Source organism: Rhinopithecus bieti, unplaced genomic scaffold (assembly GCF_001698545.2).
Source record: "Rhinopithecus bieti isolate Rb0 unplaced genomic scaffold, ASM169854v2 scaffold_6513, whole genome shotgun sequence".
Lineage (NCBI taxonomy): Eukaryota > Metazoa > Chordata > Mammalia > Primates > Cercopithecidae > Rhinopithecus > Rhinopithecus bieti.
Genome location: NW_016805931.1, coordinates 900,212 through 919,025, shown reverse-complemented (window position 1 = coordinate 919,025; position 18,814 = coordinate 900,212). Strand labels below are relative to the sequence as shown.

The following is an 18,814-nucleotide window of genomic DNA, read 5'->3' as shown; positions in this document are numbered from 1 at the left end:
TTGAGACGGAGTTTCGTTCTTGTTACCCAGGCTGGAGTGCAGTGGCACGATCTTGGCTCACCGCAACCTCCACCTCCCCAGTTCAAGCAATTCTCTTGCCTCAGCCTCCCAAGTAGCTGCGATAACAGGCACCTGCCACCACGTCTGGCTAATTTTGTATTTTAGTAGAAACGGGGTTTTTCCATGTTGGTCAGGCTGGTCTTGAATTCCCGACCTCAGGTGATCCACCCGCCTCAGCCTCCCAAAGTGCTGGGATTACAGGCGTGAGCCACCCCACCCGGCCATCATTCCTGTTCTTTTGTCATATCTTGCCAAAAAAGGGGGATTAGGGAGCTGAAGACCATCCAACTAGTTTATCACCAGAATATGTAGTCCCTATAACCCTCCTGGTTGTGTGGATTGACCTCTTGATATTTTCTTATTGTATTTGAATCAGAACCTCTAAGTGTTTCTTTTGTTTAGTTTTGTTTTGTCTGTGTTTAGTTGTATTACCCTGCTTTGTTCTTTAAAACAATTTGAAATGCCTTATATCGTGATTTGTTATTTACTTTTTCCTTCCTCATATGAATCTGTGGTTTACTTGGCTATATACCAGGAGAAGTTATGTAAATTTTTGGGGTCAGCCTGTGTGGTCAGTTTCTGTCATTTTTGTTAGTAAATGCTCCACTGGATAGTATTTTCACTATGAACGGTATGTGGAACAAATAATAAACCATATCTGACAAATAGAATGTGCTCCCAAACCCACTTCTGGGCCTGTTGTAGATCCAGTTTTCATTCTGACTTGGCATTCTACCTGTCATTAGTTTTCTACCGTCAACCCTGCCAGCCATTTATTATTCACAAGGCAGAATCAGTTACCTTATTAATGTATAGGCTTCTTGACATAATTACCAATTTATATTGTCACTTGTGTCTCTTTTTAAATATATTTTTTACTTTGAGCCTCATTTTCTAAAGAATAGCTTTTTTCTATGCTGTTCCATTAAATGGGCTTTCAAGAGGCTATATCTTTAGGCCGAACTATATCTTTAGTAATGGCTTGTGTTTGAGCCAGAGAATAGCAAAGCCCACATATGTGTATACTGTTCATAAGTGGTATATTTCCCAGCGTCATGCTAAACCTCAGCTGCTTTTATAATAAAAGCATCATTTCTGTTCATCAGAGTATTCAGATGAAAACACATATATAGCTCCTGAGCTACTTTTACTGAAGGTATGTTGGAGTACCGTGAAATAGAACTTTTCTGATTTTAGTGTCTCAAAATGGAAGCATCCCTGTATGTGTTCTGTTGTATAGTTGTTACTCATAACTTGTTACCTCTCTTTTTTTATTATTATTGTTTATTAACTGTGACACAACTGCATTGGCGACTGGTCAACTCTCCATCATAGTAGCTGAGGACCTGCAATTTGGAACTAAAAGGATCTTGATTTGAATATTGGTTTCACCAGATACCCACTTTGCAGCCACAAACGAGTTTTGTAACCTTGCTGCATCTTAGTTTACATCTGTAAAATGAAGAAAATGACAGTATCTACATTATAAAGTTGCAATGAGGATTAAATGAGATGACACTTGTAATGTGCTTAGCAATAGAGCCTGGCACCTACAAGCACTTAATAAAACCAATGTGGCTATTTTTCTTTATCTACATTTACCATGTTCCTCCTATGTACCAGGTGTGGTCTTGGGTATTGGGGATACAAAGAAGAAAAAGACATGGTCCCTGTCCTCAGAATCCCAGAGTCTTGTGGTACAGACACATTTAGAGAAAAATTAAAATACCAACATGATACAAGAACTATTAACCTTGGCTATTTTAGGGATGTCAAGGGACATATTTTATCTCCACTTGAAATTCTTTATATCATGCACATGGATTACTTTTATAATAAAAGTTAATGACTGTCACAATACTGTCATTGCTGTATTTGAGATCTGTATATAGTGCCGTGAGAACAGAGAAGCAGAGGGGAAAAGTCTTATTGGAAGCTCTGCACCATAGCCTTTGCATCTTAATCAGATTTCCCCTGAAGTGTGTTATGGTACACTTCTTTGCAACAAGTCAGACCAAAATAACGCGGTGATCAGGTAGTAGATAAGCTGAAAACTGTCTATGGAGTGGTGGCTGTCCCACTTTACAGAGAGCTGTCTCAGGCCCAGCTGCTTTGCCTCCCAAGATTTTTTTACAAGGCTACCTCTGTTCTTGAGTAGCATTGAGTAGGTTGAGTGTAGAATGACTTTCAAACATCATAATGGGAAACTACTACTCTTTGACAAAAAAGTAGATTTGACCTGGTTCATTGCTGTTCATCCCACACAAGATCATGAGGCAACCCTAGGGGTGACTGAAGTCTGGCCTCCCGTCAGACCTAGAGCTTCATGAACTCAAGAGGAATGATTCTGAAAACCCCCCAGGAGGTTTGGTCATTCTCTTCCTCATTCCTAAGCAATTAGAAGCATTTTGAGAGGACTGGAACCAATCTGCATAAGCCTTTAGCTCCATGGGCTTATTCACCATCTAATTTAGGGTTTAAAACCCTTGATTTACTTTCAAGCTGATTGTCAATTTAGACCTGACCTTAAGATTTGTCATAACTTGTTACTTGCTTTTTAACTGAATTTGTCAACAGTCAAGTTTATAAAACTCTACTATGTTAGCTAGCCCATTTAAGGAAGAAAGTAATCCAAAAAGTCAGAAATGTTCCCTAATACCAAATGTCCAGTTTTTTTTATTGTGCTATCAAATGTTTTTAAGTTTATTTTTTTCTAATTTGTGTCCTTAGCTTTCAAAGTAATTTTGTTTAAAATGAAAATGAATAGGCTTGTTGCCATAATTTAATTGTGCTGAATTGTTTGGCCATAACTTTAGTGGCGATGAAGACCAGATTTTTGAGCTGGAGAATCTGTTTGGATCTGACAGCTGGCTACATTAAATGTCTTGGAGATTTTTACTTTGCATGGAGATGGGAGGTTGGGAGGGTGGGAACCGCAGTAGAAGAAAGCAGTCCACTTTATTTAATGTTCTGCATTTGTTTGCTGATTCCAGTAACATTGTGCAGCTGTTTGAGCAGCTGCCTTTTGATTTCCTTTTGTTTACTGTTTAGATTTATTAAGCTTGCCTTTAATACTGCTTATTGTCTCTTCTTTAGCTTTCTTTTTTTATTAAATATAATTTAGTATGTTCTACTCTGCTGTGGTCTAGGCATATTTTAATAAGTTAATTTACCAAAGGAAGAATTTTTAAAATGTTGCAGACCATACTGAAATGGCTTATGCTTACTTTCTTATTGTCCCTTAGCTTTATTATTGTAGTTATAGTATTTTGTAATTTGGCAACTAAATTATCTTTTGAAATTAAGTCAGAATTTCAGTCATGTTAAACCACTGTTTATGTTAACTTCTAAGTCTGCCAACAGGTAGCTTAGTCTACATACTTCAGACTACTTTTTTAAAAAAAATTGGCAGACTAATTGTAAAGTATGTGGATTTTGTTTTAACTACTTTCTGTGAACAAATTGAATATCTAGAAATATATACACACATGTACAAGGTAAAAAGACAAATTTTGTATTTATTTGTTAGTCTTCTTAGCCTATTCAGGTAGACTTACTGCAAAGTTCTTCAGTATTATGGGACTTTTGTTCTGTATTTACAGGTGAGGGACCTGTGCATTGCTTATATGCTGGTGACATTAACTTATCTCTATATTGGAGTCCTGGTTTTTGCTTCATTTCCTTCACCACCATTATCCAAAGATTGTATTGAGCAGGTAAGGCACGGTGTAGCCTCTCTGTGTGATTGTGTACACTTTCATGTATTTATAGTAGGCAGGGTGATACAGTGGCAAGATATAACATCAGATAGACCTGGGTTTTAATGCCGTCTCTGCTATCTACTCCAAGTATGGGAACTTAGGCACCTTCCCTTTTCTTTCTGAGCTTTATTTTTTTTTTTTTTCCATTAAATAGTATAATAAGTACCCCATTTGATTTTTAGATGGACTCTGAGATAATGTACTACGTGCCAGGCACCTTGTGGTACTCAAATAAATGTCCATTACGTACATATATTTCTCTTTTTGTGGGGAACTGTTATGAGTAGTTCTCATGTAGTTATAAAACCTCACAGAGAATACATTGAATGAACTCCCTATTTTTTAAAGCCCACATCAGGAATGCCCTAGATAAACTAGAGTCTTAGTTTATCAGACCCTAATGATTAATCAGACTCTCATTCTTATACTGAGTGACAGGCAGCAAAACAAAAAAAAAGAGTATTTGACTATTAAAAAAAGAGAGAGAGATGTTCTATGAGTTACCAGAGGGTTAAAAAAAAAAAAAAAAAAGAGAGAGAGAGACAGAGTAAAAGAAAAAAATATTTTAATAAAAGATTGCCGTAACTAATATTTTCTTTGATTTAACCCATCAAAACCTTAGCAATCGTATAGTCTTTAGTTATAAGTGACTGAAGAGTTTCTCACAAAAAACAACATTTCACAAGTGACTTTCTGGTCAGAAGAAATTCCTCTTATAGAGTGCAATGGAATATACATGTGATTTATTACAGCTGAATTATAATGGTTATTTCAGCAGAATAATGTTAATAGTGTTCTCATCTTTATAAGAAAAATAAGTTTGAATTACTGCTATTATGGCAGCTTGGACATGTTCTTATTTTCTTGATTTTCTTGACTCCAGAAGTTCTTTGGCAGCCAAATGTTTGCTGGAAATTTCCCTGATACGAACAAACTCATACAAAGCCTACTCCCTTGGGAATAGGAATATTTGTGATATTTGTATTTGAAAGAAAAGATAAAAATTCTGCGTAGTTAACTTTTTTTAAGATACCAAACCAAAATGGAGAAAAGGGTCATGAAAGGAAGAAGAGATAAATCCTTTTCAATTTAGTGATAAACAATGATGCAGTAGGTGATAGACATACTCTCACCTTATTCTGTCATCTTTACATCAAAAGTGCTTACAGTGCTTCAGAGGAGGAAAGCAAGAGAGCCAGAGAGGGTAAAATAACACTGAATTAAATTAGCTCTTTAAATCTTTAAAGCAGACTGGTATTTTCCTTGAACCACATAGAGCAGTGCTTTCTCAATCTATCTGTAGTGAAGGACAAAATTGTCTTTGCTGTTGCTTTAATGTTACATAAATTGCATGCTGATACTTTTGTAAAATAGAATAAAATTGTGGCAATGTCATATTTCTGTAAAAGTTTCTAAACACTCAATTTCTATACTTACCTCATTGAAAAAATACTTAACAAGTAGTTGTGGATGGGCACTAGTCCACAAGTCACAATTGGAGTAGCACCTGTGTTCAAAATAAGCAGAAGACATTCCATTTTATGAATGTGTGTACTGAATTTGATTTTTAACATGACCTCATTATCTTTCTTGGATTAGAATTTTTTAGACAACTTCCCTAGCAGTGACACCCTGTCCTTCATTGCAAGGATATTCCTGCTGTTCCAGATGATGACTGTATACCCACTCTTAGGCTACCTGGCTCGTGTCCAGCTTTTGGGCCATATCTTCGGTGACATTTATCCGAGGTAAGGGCTCTTCTCTTGACCAGCAAGATGTGCCAAGCAACAAATGACTGTGCAAGCAGGTCAGTTTAAAGTGTGACTGATCCTTTTGCTATAAAAATGCCTAATGAAAGTGGTGACTAAAGATAGATCATTGGTGTCCTCTTCCCTGAAGAGCTTTAAAAATAGAAGCCACTCCCTTGTCTAGAATGATTTAAAGTTCGTTCCTTCCAGTATAGTTAATTAGCTTTGATACCACTTATATTTATCTTATTATTTAATTGCTATTGATTTACATGTTGTCAAGAAGTTTATAGTGTATAGTACCTATGTTGGCAATGTGTAGCTAATGAGAAGCAACACTTTTATTTTAATTATTGGTCATTGAAGCTATCAGGGCCAAGGGAAATCTTCCCCTTTGCCCTCTGAAGGTTTGTTGAAAATGACTGACAAAAGGCAGATTAATAGGCAAAAAGGGCCAGGCTCAGTAGCTCATGCCTGTAATCCTAGCACTTTTAGAGGCCAAGGTGGGTGGATCACTTGAGCCCAGGAGTTCAAGACCAACCTGGGCAACATAGTGAAACTCCATCTCTACAAAATTTTTAAAACTTAGCTGAGCATGGTGGGCATGCTTGTAGTCCCAGTTACTCAGGAGGCTGAGGTAGGAGGAGGAGGATCGTTTGAGCCCAGGAGATAGGGGCTGCAGTGAGCTGAGATCATGCCACTGCTCTGGGTGATACAATGAGACCCTGTCTCCAAAAGAAAAAAAAAAAAGGCGGAGAAAAGGCATATATATGTATTTGTATGTGGTTTTATGTTACATGGGAGCCTTTAGAAAGAAGACCCAAAGATACAGGGGAAATTGTCCATTTTTCTGATTACGTTTATGTGAACAGCCATGTCTAATGCTAATAGACTGAGTGGGGAAACCCAGCAAGGCCCCTCTGTCTAGATTCTTAGCCTCTCTGAGCATATGTTTTTTCATCTGAGTCTGGGGCAGGACCCCCTCTGTTATGGGAGTCTTACGACCTGCAGTCAAACAAGACAGGTCAGATCATTTCTTTATGGCTAGTTTTTACACAGAAATAGAGGGAAATTCGAGTGATGTTTTTAGGTTTTATGGCCAGCTTGAGGGAAAATGTTTCCGTTTCCACCTTGGAGAAGAGGGATTCTAGTTTCTAAGCTAGCTTCGGGAGAATGGGACTGAGATTCAGAAGGTCAGAGAAACTTTTGTTTCTAAGGCTTTCATTTTGGGGTATGGTTTTCTGAGTCCAACAATCCTTACTTTTATGTTCATTAACATTTATGCAGTTTTACATAAATGATCAATTGTTAAGAATTGAAGGTCAGATATATAATTAATTTTTATTTGATATATAACAAGTTCAAATTACTGCTATAATTGTTAACCTCTTATTGGGGATGAAGGAGTTGTGAGTTCTTTTGAAAATCTGTTCAAAGCTGGTTACCCTCATCCAAGAGAAATTTCTATATGTCATTTCAGAGTTTCCCAGCAGTCCTCTTGTGAGCCCTTGGCTAACTCCTACTCTTACATTAAGTCTTATTATAGGTTCATCCTAGTGAAAAGAACCTAATCCACTTTTATTAGGAATAAGTTCTTTTAAAGAAATAAAACTTTTAAATAAAATTTGAAAAAAAAATTGCATTTACAGTAACCAACTAAACAAGTAGTCTTAATCAGTTCTTGTTTAAAATGGACTAATGTAGTCTGCTTCTTCAGTAAATAATTTTCGCCATAAATATGTTGGTTTCAAAACAAAGCAAAAGTCAAGAGTTACCAGGTTCAAGCACTGATAAGTATAGCAGCAACTATAGTTCTGATATTATTATCCAGAAGATTGGAGCTCAGTAAATGTAAGCCTCTGATTGTGTTTCTACTCTACTGTATTTATATTCATCGAAGAAGATAAATGCAATGAAGTCATAGATGAAAAACTGCTAAGCAAATACATTATTCCTGTTTTCTGCCATTATTTTGCAGAATTGTGGCTATCTTTACAAGAATGTTTTTTCTTCTTGGAAAAAGTCAGAGATTTCCCTTTTGTTTTCACATTACAGTTCTTCCCCTGCCACCAAGAACACACTGTCATTTTCATTTATCCGACAGTTATAAGTACTCTATAGAGTGTGCATACTTTGGAGCATAATTTTTGGTCTCAGGACCCTTTATGCTCTTAAAAATGTATGGACGACTCCAGGAGCTTTAGTTTATGCAGGTATAGGTATCAGCATTTAAATATTAAAAAATAGAATTTAGGTTTTTTTGTTTTGTTTTTTGTTTTTTTGAGACGGAGTTTCACTCTTGTTGCCCAGGCTGGAGTGCAGTGGTGCATCTCGGCTGACTGCAACCCCTGCCTCCTGGGTTCAAGCAATTCTCCTGCCTCAGCCTCCCAAGTATCTGAGATTACAGGCACCCACCACCATGCCTGGCTAATTTTTTGTATTTTTAGTAAAGATGGCGTTTCACCATGTTGGGCAGGCTGATCTTGAACTCCTGACCTCAGGTGATCCGCCCGCCTCGGCCTCCCAAAGTGCTGGTATTACAGGCATGAGCCACCGTGCCCAGCAAAGTATTTTTAATTTCTTTAAAATCAATAATAAAACCATTACTTGTTAAGTAACATTTTTGTAAAAAACCACTTTCGGGGATGGATACCCCAGTCTCCATGATGTGATTATTATGTATTACATGCCTGTATGAAAACATCTCATGTACCCCATAAATATATACACCTACTATATACCCACCAACATTAAAATTAAAAAAAAAAAATAACTGCTTTCAAAAAATTTTTAATTTGGCCATGCGTGGTGGCTCACACCTGTAATCCAAGCACTTTGGGAGGCCGAGGCGGGTGGATCATGAGGTCAGGAGATGGAGACCATCCTGGCCACCATGGTGAAACCCCGTCTTTACTGAAAATACAAAAATTAGCCTGGCGTGGTGGCAGGCACCTATAATCCCAGGTATTTGGGAGACTGAGGCAGGAGAATTGCTTGAACTCGGGAGGCGGAGGTTGCAGTGAGCCAAGATGGCACCACTGCACTCCAGCCAGGGTGACACAGCAAGACTCCATCTCAAAAAAAAAAAACTTTAATTTACATTTGCAAAACTCTAATTTCTGCTTTACTAGTAGACAATTGGATTCTCCTCTCTACTTCTGCATTCCATGTTATAATATGCTGTTTTCATTTAGATTTGTGAAGAAAATCCAGCCTCACATAGATAGTTGGAAAAAGAAAGAGTACTTTTAATAGCCTTTTCATATAATTCTGGATATTCTTCTTTGATACTGTGCCAAAACCTGACAAGTGGTAGCTTCTTATGAGTTGCAATGTGGAATCTGAAACTTGTTGACATTAAAACCAATTGGTCTGTCGTGCACTTTGGATCTTTTACGCATGCATGATTCTGTAACATCTGTTTGATCATTTGGAAAATATTGGTTCTCTGAGTTCTGTGGATCTTCCAAATGTTGACACACTTCATTTTACAATATCAAAACCCAATTTCATTAATACTATCACTAATTTCATCATAAGAGCCTTTAAACATTGTCAAGCTCAGGGTAGCAAATACAAGTTTTCCAAAATTCTAGTTTTTATTTGAAAACTTTAATTTTATCTTTGGCAACAAATACTGCCAGTTGTTTTCCTTGAAGTGACAAGCTTATATCATTCATTTTCTGGAAAATACCTGTCAAACACCTGAGTTTGAATGACCATAGTTTGACTGCAATTCAAGTAAAAAAAGCATTTGGTAGGCAAAACAGCTAGGTCCTCCTCAGCTCAGCCACACAAGTACTTTTCCTCAGGACTTCCAGTGTACTGTACTGCAGTATGCAGTAGATGTGCTTTATTATGACCTTCTTATTTGATCACATAGAATATTTAAAAGATTGTGTATTCAAACATGAGATTTAGCAAAATTAATGTTCTACTCCTTTATCAAGGACTTTATTTATTCTTTGGAGAGTGTTTGGCAGTAAAGAATACAGTATGGAAAACATGGGTGTTAGCCGGGCATGGTGACACATGCCTGTGGTCCCAGGTATTCAGGAGGATGGTTTGAGTCCAGAAGTTCAAGGCTTCAGTGAGCCATGACTGGCCCACTGCACTGCAGCCTGGATGATGGAGCAAGACCCTGTCTCTTAAAAAATAATAATAATAATTAATAAAATTTTAGAAAAGGAATACATGTATACAAAGTTGTTTCCTTTTATAATACAGAAATAACAAAGGCCCAGCCAATACCTCAAAGCTCTGAAGCAATTTTAAGGTTAGAGTTTCTAGGTAAACAATAAGATCTGTAAGCCTAATATCTTTCTAATTCATCAGGGTATATGACTAACCACTTATTTATATAAATAATTTTCTTTGTTTTTAATTCTCTCTGTAATCTTTATCTGGGATTAATTAACCTCTGATAACCTTGGCCCAAAGGGTTGCTTTGATGTGTACATTTGGCTTTTGAGAATCATTTTCAGGGGAAATGGAGTTATTTCTTCAGCATCAAATTTTCATCTACATTATTTTTGTTTGTGTCCAAAATTGATTCCTAAACCTTGGATTGTTAATGTCTAGTTAAAGTATTTAGTAAATATTCTGTTGATGGTAGTGAGTAAGTTCTTTCTTTATGGTCTAAGTATGAGATATGACCACTTTCTTTAAGTGGTTAAATCTGAAAATAAAACCTGCCCTTTTGTCTTTCCCTTTAATATAATGTTTTAATATAAAAGTAATTTGAACATTTTATGAAAAGTTTGTTAAATATAGAAAAGAGGGAATGTTATCCAAAACCCCAAATTGTAACAAAATCACTACTGCCTTCTCAGTGTATATCCTTCTGATATTTTTTTCAAATGTTTTTGGTGTTTTCTTGTGTAGTGAAAACCTAGCTGACTTTTTTTCTGAATTGCTAGATAGTATTTTACCTGACAAGGTAATAATGATAAGTTATTTTAAATAATTTTCAACATATTCTGTCAAGTAAATTGTTGCCTTGCTGTGTCCAGGATTCTTCTGTTTTTTCATAAATATCTTGATATTCATAGCATTTTCATTGTTTGGATTATTTTCTTAAGATATTCCAAATGGAATCATAGCTCAAAGAATGTGAATTCTGATACACATTACCAGTGTGCTTCTACAAAATTTAACCAGTGTAATTCCACAAAAGAGCTAATTTCACTTTCTCGTTACCAAAATTGAAGACTACTGTTACCTTCTATTTTTGCTGTGATTTTATCGAACTTAAGACATATTTATTTTAATGATGTTAAGAGTGAACTGTATTCTCATATTAGTCGTTATAATTTGCCTATTTTTGTATTTTTTCTTTCCTCCAAACTTTCTTCTCAACTTCTAGCATTTTCCACGTGCTGATTCTTAATCTAATTATTGTGGGAGCTGGAGTGATCATGGCCTGTTTCTACCCAAACATAGGAGGGATCATAAGGTACTGCCTTGTAAAGGAATGGTGCCCTTACATATATTGGTCTTTATTTTTAGGCTTTTCCTGTTGTTGTCGTTGTTTTAATTTAATTGTATGAAATTCCTGTGAGTATTTAAAACTAGTAATATTCAATTGCAGCCCCTTGGTATCAGTTAAGATGCTCATTATCTTCCATTTCTGTTTGTTCTAGTGAGGAACTCATTCTAGAAGCCCCATTATCCCTTAGCCTCAGGCATCATTTTCTTTTTCTTTTTCTCATCATCTTCCACTTTATTTCCTCTCTATATCCAAAATAAAAGTCATTTTAATATATGTATAACTTTGTGGGAGTACCTGGGGGGTCCTTTATTTGTCAAAGCTTCCTTAATCCATTCTAAGTTCCTTAATCCATTTCTACTCAAAATATATTTCAATGTCATTTGTAGTCAAAAAGTAAGAGTTTAAGTAAGAGTTTAGACCCTAGATGGCTTTCTTTAATATCCTTTTCCTAAAAACATGACAGGATGAATAGAGTAGGAATAAAGTTGTACCTCAAATGCTCATGGGAAATTGGGATTTAGAATGATCTCATTTCTCTTACTATAGACAGCAGGAATGAGTCATTTTTTTTGGAACACTCTTACCTAAGAAAGTAACAAGGAACAAAAGGAGGAGATTGTTAGCCTGATGCTTATTGAATATAATGGGCTTACAAGTTCCTATTTAACTGTTCCTCAAGAAAACCGAAGTATAGAGAAAAGGAGAAGAAAGTGCATATTTCTCTGTCACAGTCTCATGTTTAAGTATTTTTGCTATTATCTTTCATATTCATGCTGAATGCCATGGTAGCATTTATCTGTTCTCATACTTAAATGGAGATGCTAACAGTCCCTTAAAAACTGAGAATGAGTAATTAGTTTATAAAAGATCAAAGATAGGAGGCCTAACTCCAGATGTTTCTGAGGAAGTAGCCACAATCACCCAAACACAGAGGAACTACAGAGATTTGAGGGATGAATAAAAAGTCTTTGTCAATCTGATGCTATAAAGATGAGCAGGAAATCATATTTTATATTAACTTAGCAAGTAAAGTAAGTTTTAAACCCAGATGTTTTATGTCAACAACAAATGAATCAAAACTAATTTTTGTTGAGCTATCAGACTGAGGAGGATTTAAATTGTACTCTGTTTACCTTAATTGTAAATCAGAAAAAAGCAAAGTGCAAGATGAATATTAACCCCAAAAGCTTTTATTTTGCAGATATTCAGGAGCAGCGTGTGGCCTGGCCTTTGTATTCATATACCCATCTCTCATCTATATAATATCCCTCCACCAAGAAGAGCGTCTGACATGGCCTAAATTAGTCTTTCATGTTTTCATCATCATTTTGGGTGTGGCTAACCTGATTGTTCAGTTTTTTATGTGAAATACCTCAACTGTTTTTTCAAGAGCTCTCATGATATTTTGAGCCTTGACAACAGTTCTATATAAATTCACTTGTAAATGCTGCTGTTGTGTAATTCTAAATATTTTCTGAGATAATTTGAAAGCAAGGGAAATAGTGGCCCCTTAATAAGTATGTTTTTATTGGGGTGGGGAAAGGAGCAAAAAGAATGATCTTAGCGTCTTTACCTTTCTCATATTAACTCACCTCTTTATTCTGTGGTCTTTTCTGAATAGAAATGTATGCCCTAGGAAGAAATCATGCTGGGTTTTGCTTTTAGAGATAAAAGGTGGTGGATTTACTTTGCCTGCAGTAAAAATTCTCAGGGTGTCAGAGCAGCATATTGCCAAATCCTGCTTCTGTTTTATGTTTCAGTGTATTCTCTTTCATTTTCTTACTTACTAAACCATTTCTGCAGTTTGCCCAAACCTCTACTGTTTGGGACAGTAAACCAAATACCTCATTTTTAAAAAGAAGTTTTCATGGCATCAGTGTTAATAAAGTACATTTTAGCTGAGTCTTAATCTCTATTTGAAGAAAAGTAGAGACAAAAGTAATGTCAATGTAATCCCCAGGATCATGAAATGTATACAAAATAAACAAAGTAGTAGAGTTTGTTGCTGTCTGACTCTTTTATTTCTAATCCAGTACCAGTGACTTAGATCGAAATTACAGTTCCCCAAGCCAGATTTTGCATAGGAACAAGAATGGTTGTCCCCATAGACCCAGGGGGTGTTTTGCTTTTTGGATCCCTGAGATCCCAGCGTAGGCTGTCATGACAGACCCAGTGGGGAAAGCATGGCAGAGAGGAGCCTGAGAGGCCCACAGGGGAGAAGGCAAACAGAAAAGGGGCCAGGAAGGAAGAGGCTTCAGCCCAGCATATTTTGTGTCCTCTGGGGGTAGACTGGTTTCTGCACCACAAAAAAGGATTGATTTTGTTTGAGGTATGACCTTCAGAAAGAGACCTCCATCTGCTTGCTGCTGTAACTGGCAGTACTGTTACAGGAAAGAGGTCCTGATCCAGACCGTGAGAGAAAGTTCTTGATCTTGCGCAAGAAAGAATTCTGGGCAAGTCCATAGAGTAAAGTGAAAGCAAGTTTATTAGGAAAGTAAAGGAATAAAAGAATGGCTACTCCATAGACAAAGCAGCCCCGAGGGCTGCTGGCTGCCCATTTTTATGGTTATTTCTTGGTGATATGCTAATCAAGGGGTAGATTATTTGTGCCTCCCCGTTAGACCATATAGGCTAACTTCCTGACAGTGCCATGGCATTTGTAAACTGTCATGGCGCTGCTGGGAGTGTAGCAGTGAGAACGACCAGAGGTCACCCTCATGGCTATCTTGGTTTTGGTGGGTTTTAGCTGACTTCTTTACTGCAACCTGTTTTATCAGCAAGATCTTTATGACCTGAATCTTGTGCTGACCTCCTCCTATCTTGTCCTGTGACCTAGAATGCCTTAACCATCTGGGAATGCAGCCCGGCAGGTCTCAGCCTCATTTTACCCAACTCCTATTCAAGACGGGAGTCGCTCTGGTTCACATGCTTCGGACAGTACAGAGTTAAATCCCTGTAAGAAAAGCTCCTTAAATCTGAGAAAAAGATTAAGGAATCTGTATCCTTGGAATTGACACTCTTCCCTTTTTTCTTCTGAACTAAAAGCTAAACTAGAATCCACATTCACGTTTTCCAAGTAATACAGCCTCTGTGTCCAGGTCAGGATACGACATGGTGATGTTTTTTCTGAAAAAATTAGATTTCTCTAATTTTAAGCTAAAGTCTAAAAATCTATTGTATGTTCGCCTGTCAGGATAGTGTATGGAGTTGTGTTATTTTCTTCCTTTGAAAAGAAAATGGTTTTGTAAACCTAGTAAGGAGCCCAGATTCAAGATCAGCCTTAATTTCTTTCAGCAAAGCTTTCTGTCCTATTCATAAAGCCATAGACCTGTATTAATGATGAGCCGTATTTCCTAAAACTCTTTGTGTTAATAAAAAGTCTCATTATGAAAATCTCAAGCCCACACAAAAGTAATATGGAGTAGTACGGTGAACCCCACAATGCCTATCCCCAGATTTAGTAATTATAAAACTTGGCTGTATTTGCTTCACCTATCTATTTTTTTCTTTTCCACTGAAATATTATCAATCTCAGATGTTATTTCATCACCACAAACCTTAATTTACAGCTGTTAAGAATAGTCTTTTGAACATAGTTACATTGATGGAAATAGTCTCGAAAGTTTTTGTTCATGTAAATTGCTGGTAGTAGGAGTTTGGTTAATTGAAAAATTCTGCAGTAGGTATCAGATCACTGTGTTAATTTCTCTTAGAAAAGGAGTATAATGAATGGAGAAAGTGCCTGTCTGTGCTTGAGAGCCCCTGAATCTTTATGATTTCAGAATCTTACTCCGTTAAGAGACATAGGATTCAAAAGTTAGACAGCACTGTAAGCGATCTAGGTTTAATCCCAGCTTATCCCCAGTCACCTTCCTTTAGAAACAGGGCTGGGCACTGTGGCTCATGCCTGTCATCCCAGTTCTTTGGGAGATGGAGACAGAGTTTTCATTGCTGCTTTTTGATAATGTATTTGAATGTTTTAACACATGAAAAAAAAAAGATTTGATGTATTTTTGTCCATTTGATGAACTAAATGAATATGACAATGAATGTGGTGTTTACTAAACTAAAAGATAATGTGAATCTTTGCTATTGTTTTCTTTAAAAGACTTGATGTGAGGCCAGGCATGGTGGCTCATGCCTGTAATCCCAGCACTTTGGGAGGCCAAGAGTTTGAGACCAGCCTGGCCAACGTAGTAAAACCCCATCTCTACTAAAAATATTAGCTGGGCATGGTGGCATGCACCTATAATCCCGGCTACTCGGGAGGCTGAGGCAGGAGAATCGCTTGAACCCAGGAGGTGGAGGTTGCAGTGAGCTGAGATTGCGCCACTGCACTCCAGCTTGGGTAACAAGAGCAAAACATCTCAAAAACAAAACAAAACGAAAAGACTTGATGTGGGCACAGTGGTTCACGCCTGTGATCCCAGCTCTTGGAAGATGGAGGTGGGAGGATCACTTGAGCCCAGGAGTTCAAGACCACTCAGGACAACAGAGTGAGACTCTGTCTCCACAAAAAATAAAAAATAAAAAAAATTAACTGGGCACAGTGTCATGTAGCTGTAGTCCCAGGTACCCAGGACGCTGAGCTGAGAGGATTGCTTGAGCCCAGGAGATCAGTGAGCCCTGGTTGTGCCGCTGCACTCTGGCCTGAGCGACAGAATAAGACCCTGTCTCAAAAAAACAACTTTTTTTGATTAAATAAAAAAAAAATTGGCTGGGTGTGGTGGCTCACACCTGTAATCCCAGCACTTTGGGAGGCTAAGGCGGGCAGATCACCTGAGGTTGGGAGTTTGAGACCAGCCTGACCAACATGAAGAAACCCCCGTCTCTACTAAAAATACAAAATTAGCTGGGTGTGGTGGTGTGTGCCTATAATCCCAGGTACTCAGAAGGCTGAGGCAGGAGAATCACTTGAACCCGGGAGGCAGAGGTTGCAGTGAGCCAAGATTGCGCCACTGCACTCCAGTCTGGGCAACAAGAATGAAACTCCATCTCAAAAAAAAGAAAAAAAGACTTGATAATTTAGAACTTCTAAAATCTTGTATTAGACTTATGCTGAGTGACTTTGCCTTCTTAAGTTTCTTTTCATGAGATCAACTCTTTCGGCCTATTATTTGGCTTGGTCAGAGAACTCTTTGTCAGTGTGTATATCCTGGCCCACACATTAGAATCATGAGATATGAAGTCATTCATATCACAACTGATTTTAGACCTTCTTTGTCTACTGTCATCTCTTTGAATTTTTTAATTGAATTTCTTTCACTTTTTGCTCTCATGCTTAACTTTTGAATTTAGCTTAACACACAACTGAGGATATTATAAAATAAAATATGGATTATTTAGAGGAGTCTTCCTTAGAAAGTCTATATATGAATATGTGGTATGCTAATAGTCAGAAAGGACAAAGAAAATTAAGTTTGACACCTGTGGGTGATATCCAAAATCAATTTTATCATCACACCCAAAAAATGCTTTGGTGTAAGGAATAAATTTATTCATAAAAGGGGACTATATTAAAGGGAAATATTTTATATTAAATATATTAAGTATATTTTGCAAATGCAATGCAGCTACTAACTATAGAAGTAAAAGACTTTTCTGTCCAGTGCTTTGGAGGAGATAAAGGTGTATAAGACATCATTCATATCTGAAATGAACTTTTAATCTAGTAAAGGAACTGTGTACCTAATTATGATGCAAGGCAATTTATGCTGAGGGCTATTAGAGAAACAGATCCCTTTCAGTTGAGAGCCTCGAGGAGGGTTGATAAAAGAAGCCAAGTAGTCAAGCAGCAAGGACCCATTTTCAGGTTTCTCCTAATAACTGTCCAAAATTTAATATTTGGTATCTTCACCAGCAAATGCGATCATACAGGTTAAATGTATTTGCTTTTAGTTTGCTGAATTTCCTCTAAGATAAGTTTTCTACGACTTGTTTCATGCTTCTGTATGCTATTTTTTTTCTTTGCATTTTGAACACATTGCGTTGTTCTGTTAATCGTGGACAGCAAAGCACGATGGATTAATAGGGCAAATAATTAGTAACACATTGGGTGATGCAAACAGAAAAATGTATAAATTTTTCTCACCAAAGATTTGACTTATTTATATATCAGTATTCAAAGTGTCAAATGTTTGAATTCATTGATAAGAGCAGAAAATATTGATATTGTATGTTTTCTTTACAAAGCACTGACCTAATTGCTTTTTAGAATCTGGTGGTGCTGTTTTTTGGTTTTTTTTAAACTCAATTTCATCCCCATTCAAATATCCAAAACCAAATCCAAATCTAGTCGACACCTAAACAATAGAATGTTACGTTAGTTTGTGATCCAAAGTGAAATTAATCCCCCACATGCACACAAACTGGCCTGGCTGGCCGGTTTTACAGTCCACTGCCGCCTTTACTTCAGATTATGTAAACACGTATTGTGAAACAGTTCTGATGGGAACCTTATAACCTAAACATTATTCTCTGAAATGTAATTTGTTGTCTTTTATATAAAAGAAGAAATTAAATCAAAGATAATTTGAAGGAAAACAACTCTGGGATTTTGTTTAATTGCATTTTGCTGGGAAATGTTATTGCCTGGTAGCACTGGCCCCGGGGTCAGGAAGAAGCTGGGTTCCATCTTTCGCAGGGTCAAACTTCTCAAGTGACTTTGCCCCTGTGCCTCACATCAGGCCCGAAGGAGCCTCCCAAAGTGTTCTGATCCTAAAGAAAGGCATACATTACATTATGTTAACTGAAACCTAAAATGACTATCTCTTTAGGACAATGTACTGTTGTGACCTCTTCCTCTAGAATATTTCCCATGAATGTTAAGTAGAGCCCAGTTCCTGGAAGAGCTTGATCTAATCCTCCAGAGCCACTTAAGCCAATAGAGGGCTCTCATTTTCCACCTTCTCTAAGTAGTATTACTTCTTCCCCAGTATTATTTTTCTTTTATGTTCCAGCTCTTCAGCAAAAACAAAATAAGGCTATGTCTTTTTCAACTTCTCTATTCTTTTTCAAGATGGAGTCTCACTCTGTTGCCAGGCTGGAGTAGAGTGCTGCAATCTCGGCTCACTGCAAACTCCACCTCCGGAATTCAAGCAATTCTCCTGCTTCAGCCTCCCAAGTAGCTGGGATAACAGGCGCCAGCCACCACACCCAGCTCATTTTTGTGTTTTCAGTAGAGACGGGGTTTTGCCATGTTGGCTAGGCTCGTCTCTCTCGAACTCCTGGCCTCAAGTGACCCGCCCCAACTCGGCTTCACAAAGTGCTGGGATTACAGGCCTGAGCCACTGTGCCTGGCCATTCTTATTTATCTCAGGCCATAAAGTACAGGCTTGGGATGGGGATGGGAAGTTGCTCACACTCCAGATTTTTCCTCCTTTGGCTCTGTCAATCCCAAGTGATCCTATTATGTTTGGTCATAGTAGGTATTCAATATACACTTGTTTAATCAATTAATTAACTAGTCGGGATTCTTTGTGGAAAATAATAAGGTAATTGCTATTATCTAGGATGTTGTTCCATAGCCCCAAAACCGTTACAAAATACAACTGGGGTCAGCAGGTCAATATTAGTCATTCAGTCGATAACTAAGTACTGACTGGTTGCCAGACCTTATGCTAAGCACTGAGCATACAGTGGTGAACAAGCCAGATGTGTCTCTGACACTTTAATATCCCTCACCAACCTCTGAGCATCAACAACCGGGTCATCCTTCCAGGTGTCACCGAAATGCCAGGCTATTGCCCCTTCCT

The 18,814-nt window shown here is 37.4% G+C and overlaps 1 protein-coding gene across 7 annotated transcripts in view; it reads left to right on the top strand.

The window, feature by feature from the left end:
- Window positions 1-13,068, top strand: part of SLC38A9 (solute carrier family 38 member 9) — a 91,482-nt gene extending 78,414 nt beyond the window's left edge. For 2 of the 7 annotated variants that reach the window (XM_017874197.1, XM_017874196.1), the window contains exons 12-15: window positions 3,663-3,776; window positions 5,421-5,569; window positions 10,935-11,024; window positions 12,262-13,060. In XM_017874197.1, the coding sequence (XP_017729686.1) occupies window positions 3,663-3,776; window positions 5,421-5,569; window positions 10,935-11,024; window positions 12,262-12,427 (519 nt within the window). In that variant the 3' untranslated portion in view covers window positions 12,428-13,060. Of the gene's footprint in view, window positions 1-3,662; window positions 3,777-5,420; window positions 5,570-10,934; window positions 11,025-12,261 lie in introns of all 7 variants that reach the window. The other 5 variants (XM_017874198.1, XM_017874195.1, XR_001886035.1 and 2 more) reach the window with 4 other exon arrangements.
- Window positions 13,069-18,814: the final 5,746 nt, after the last annotated feature.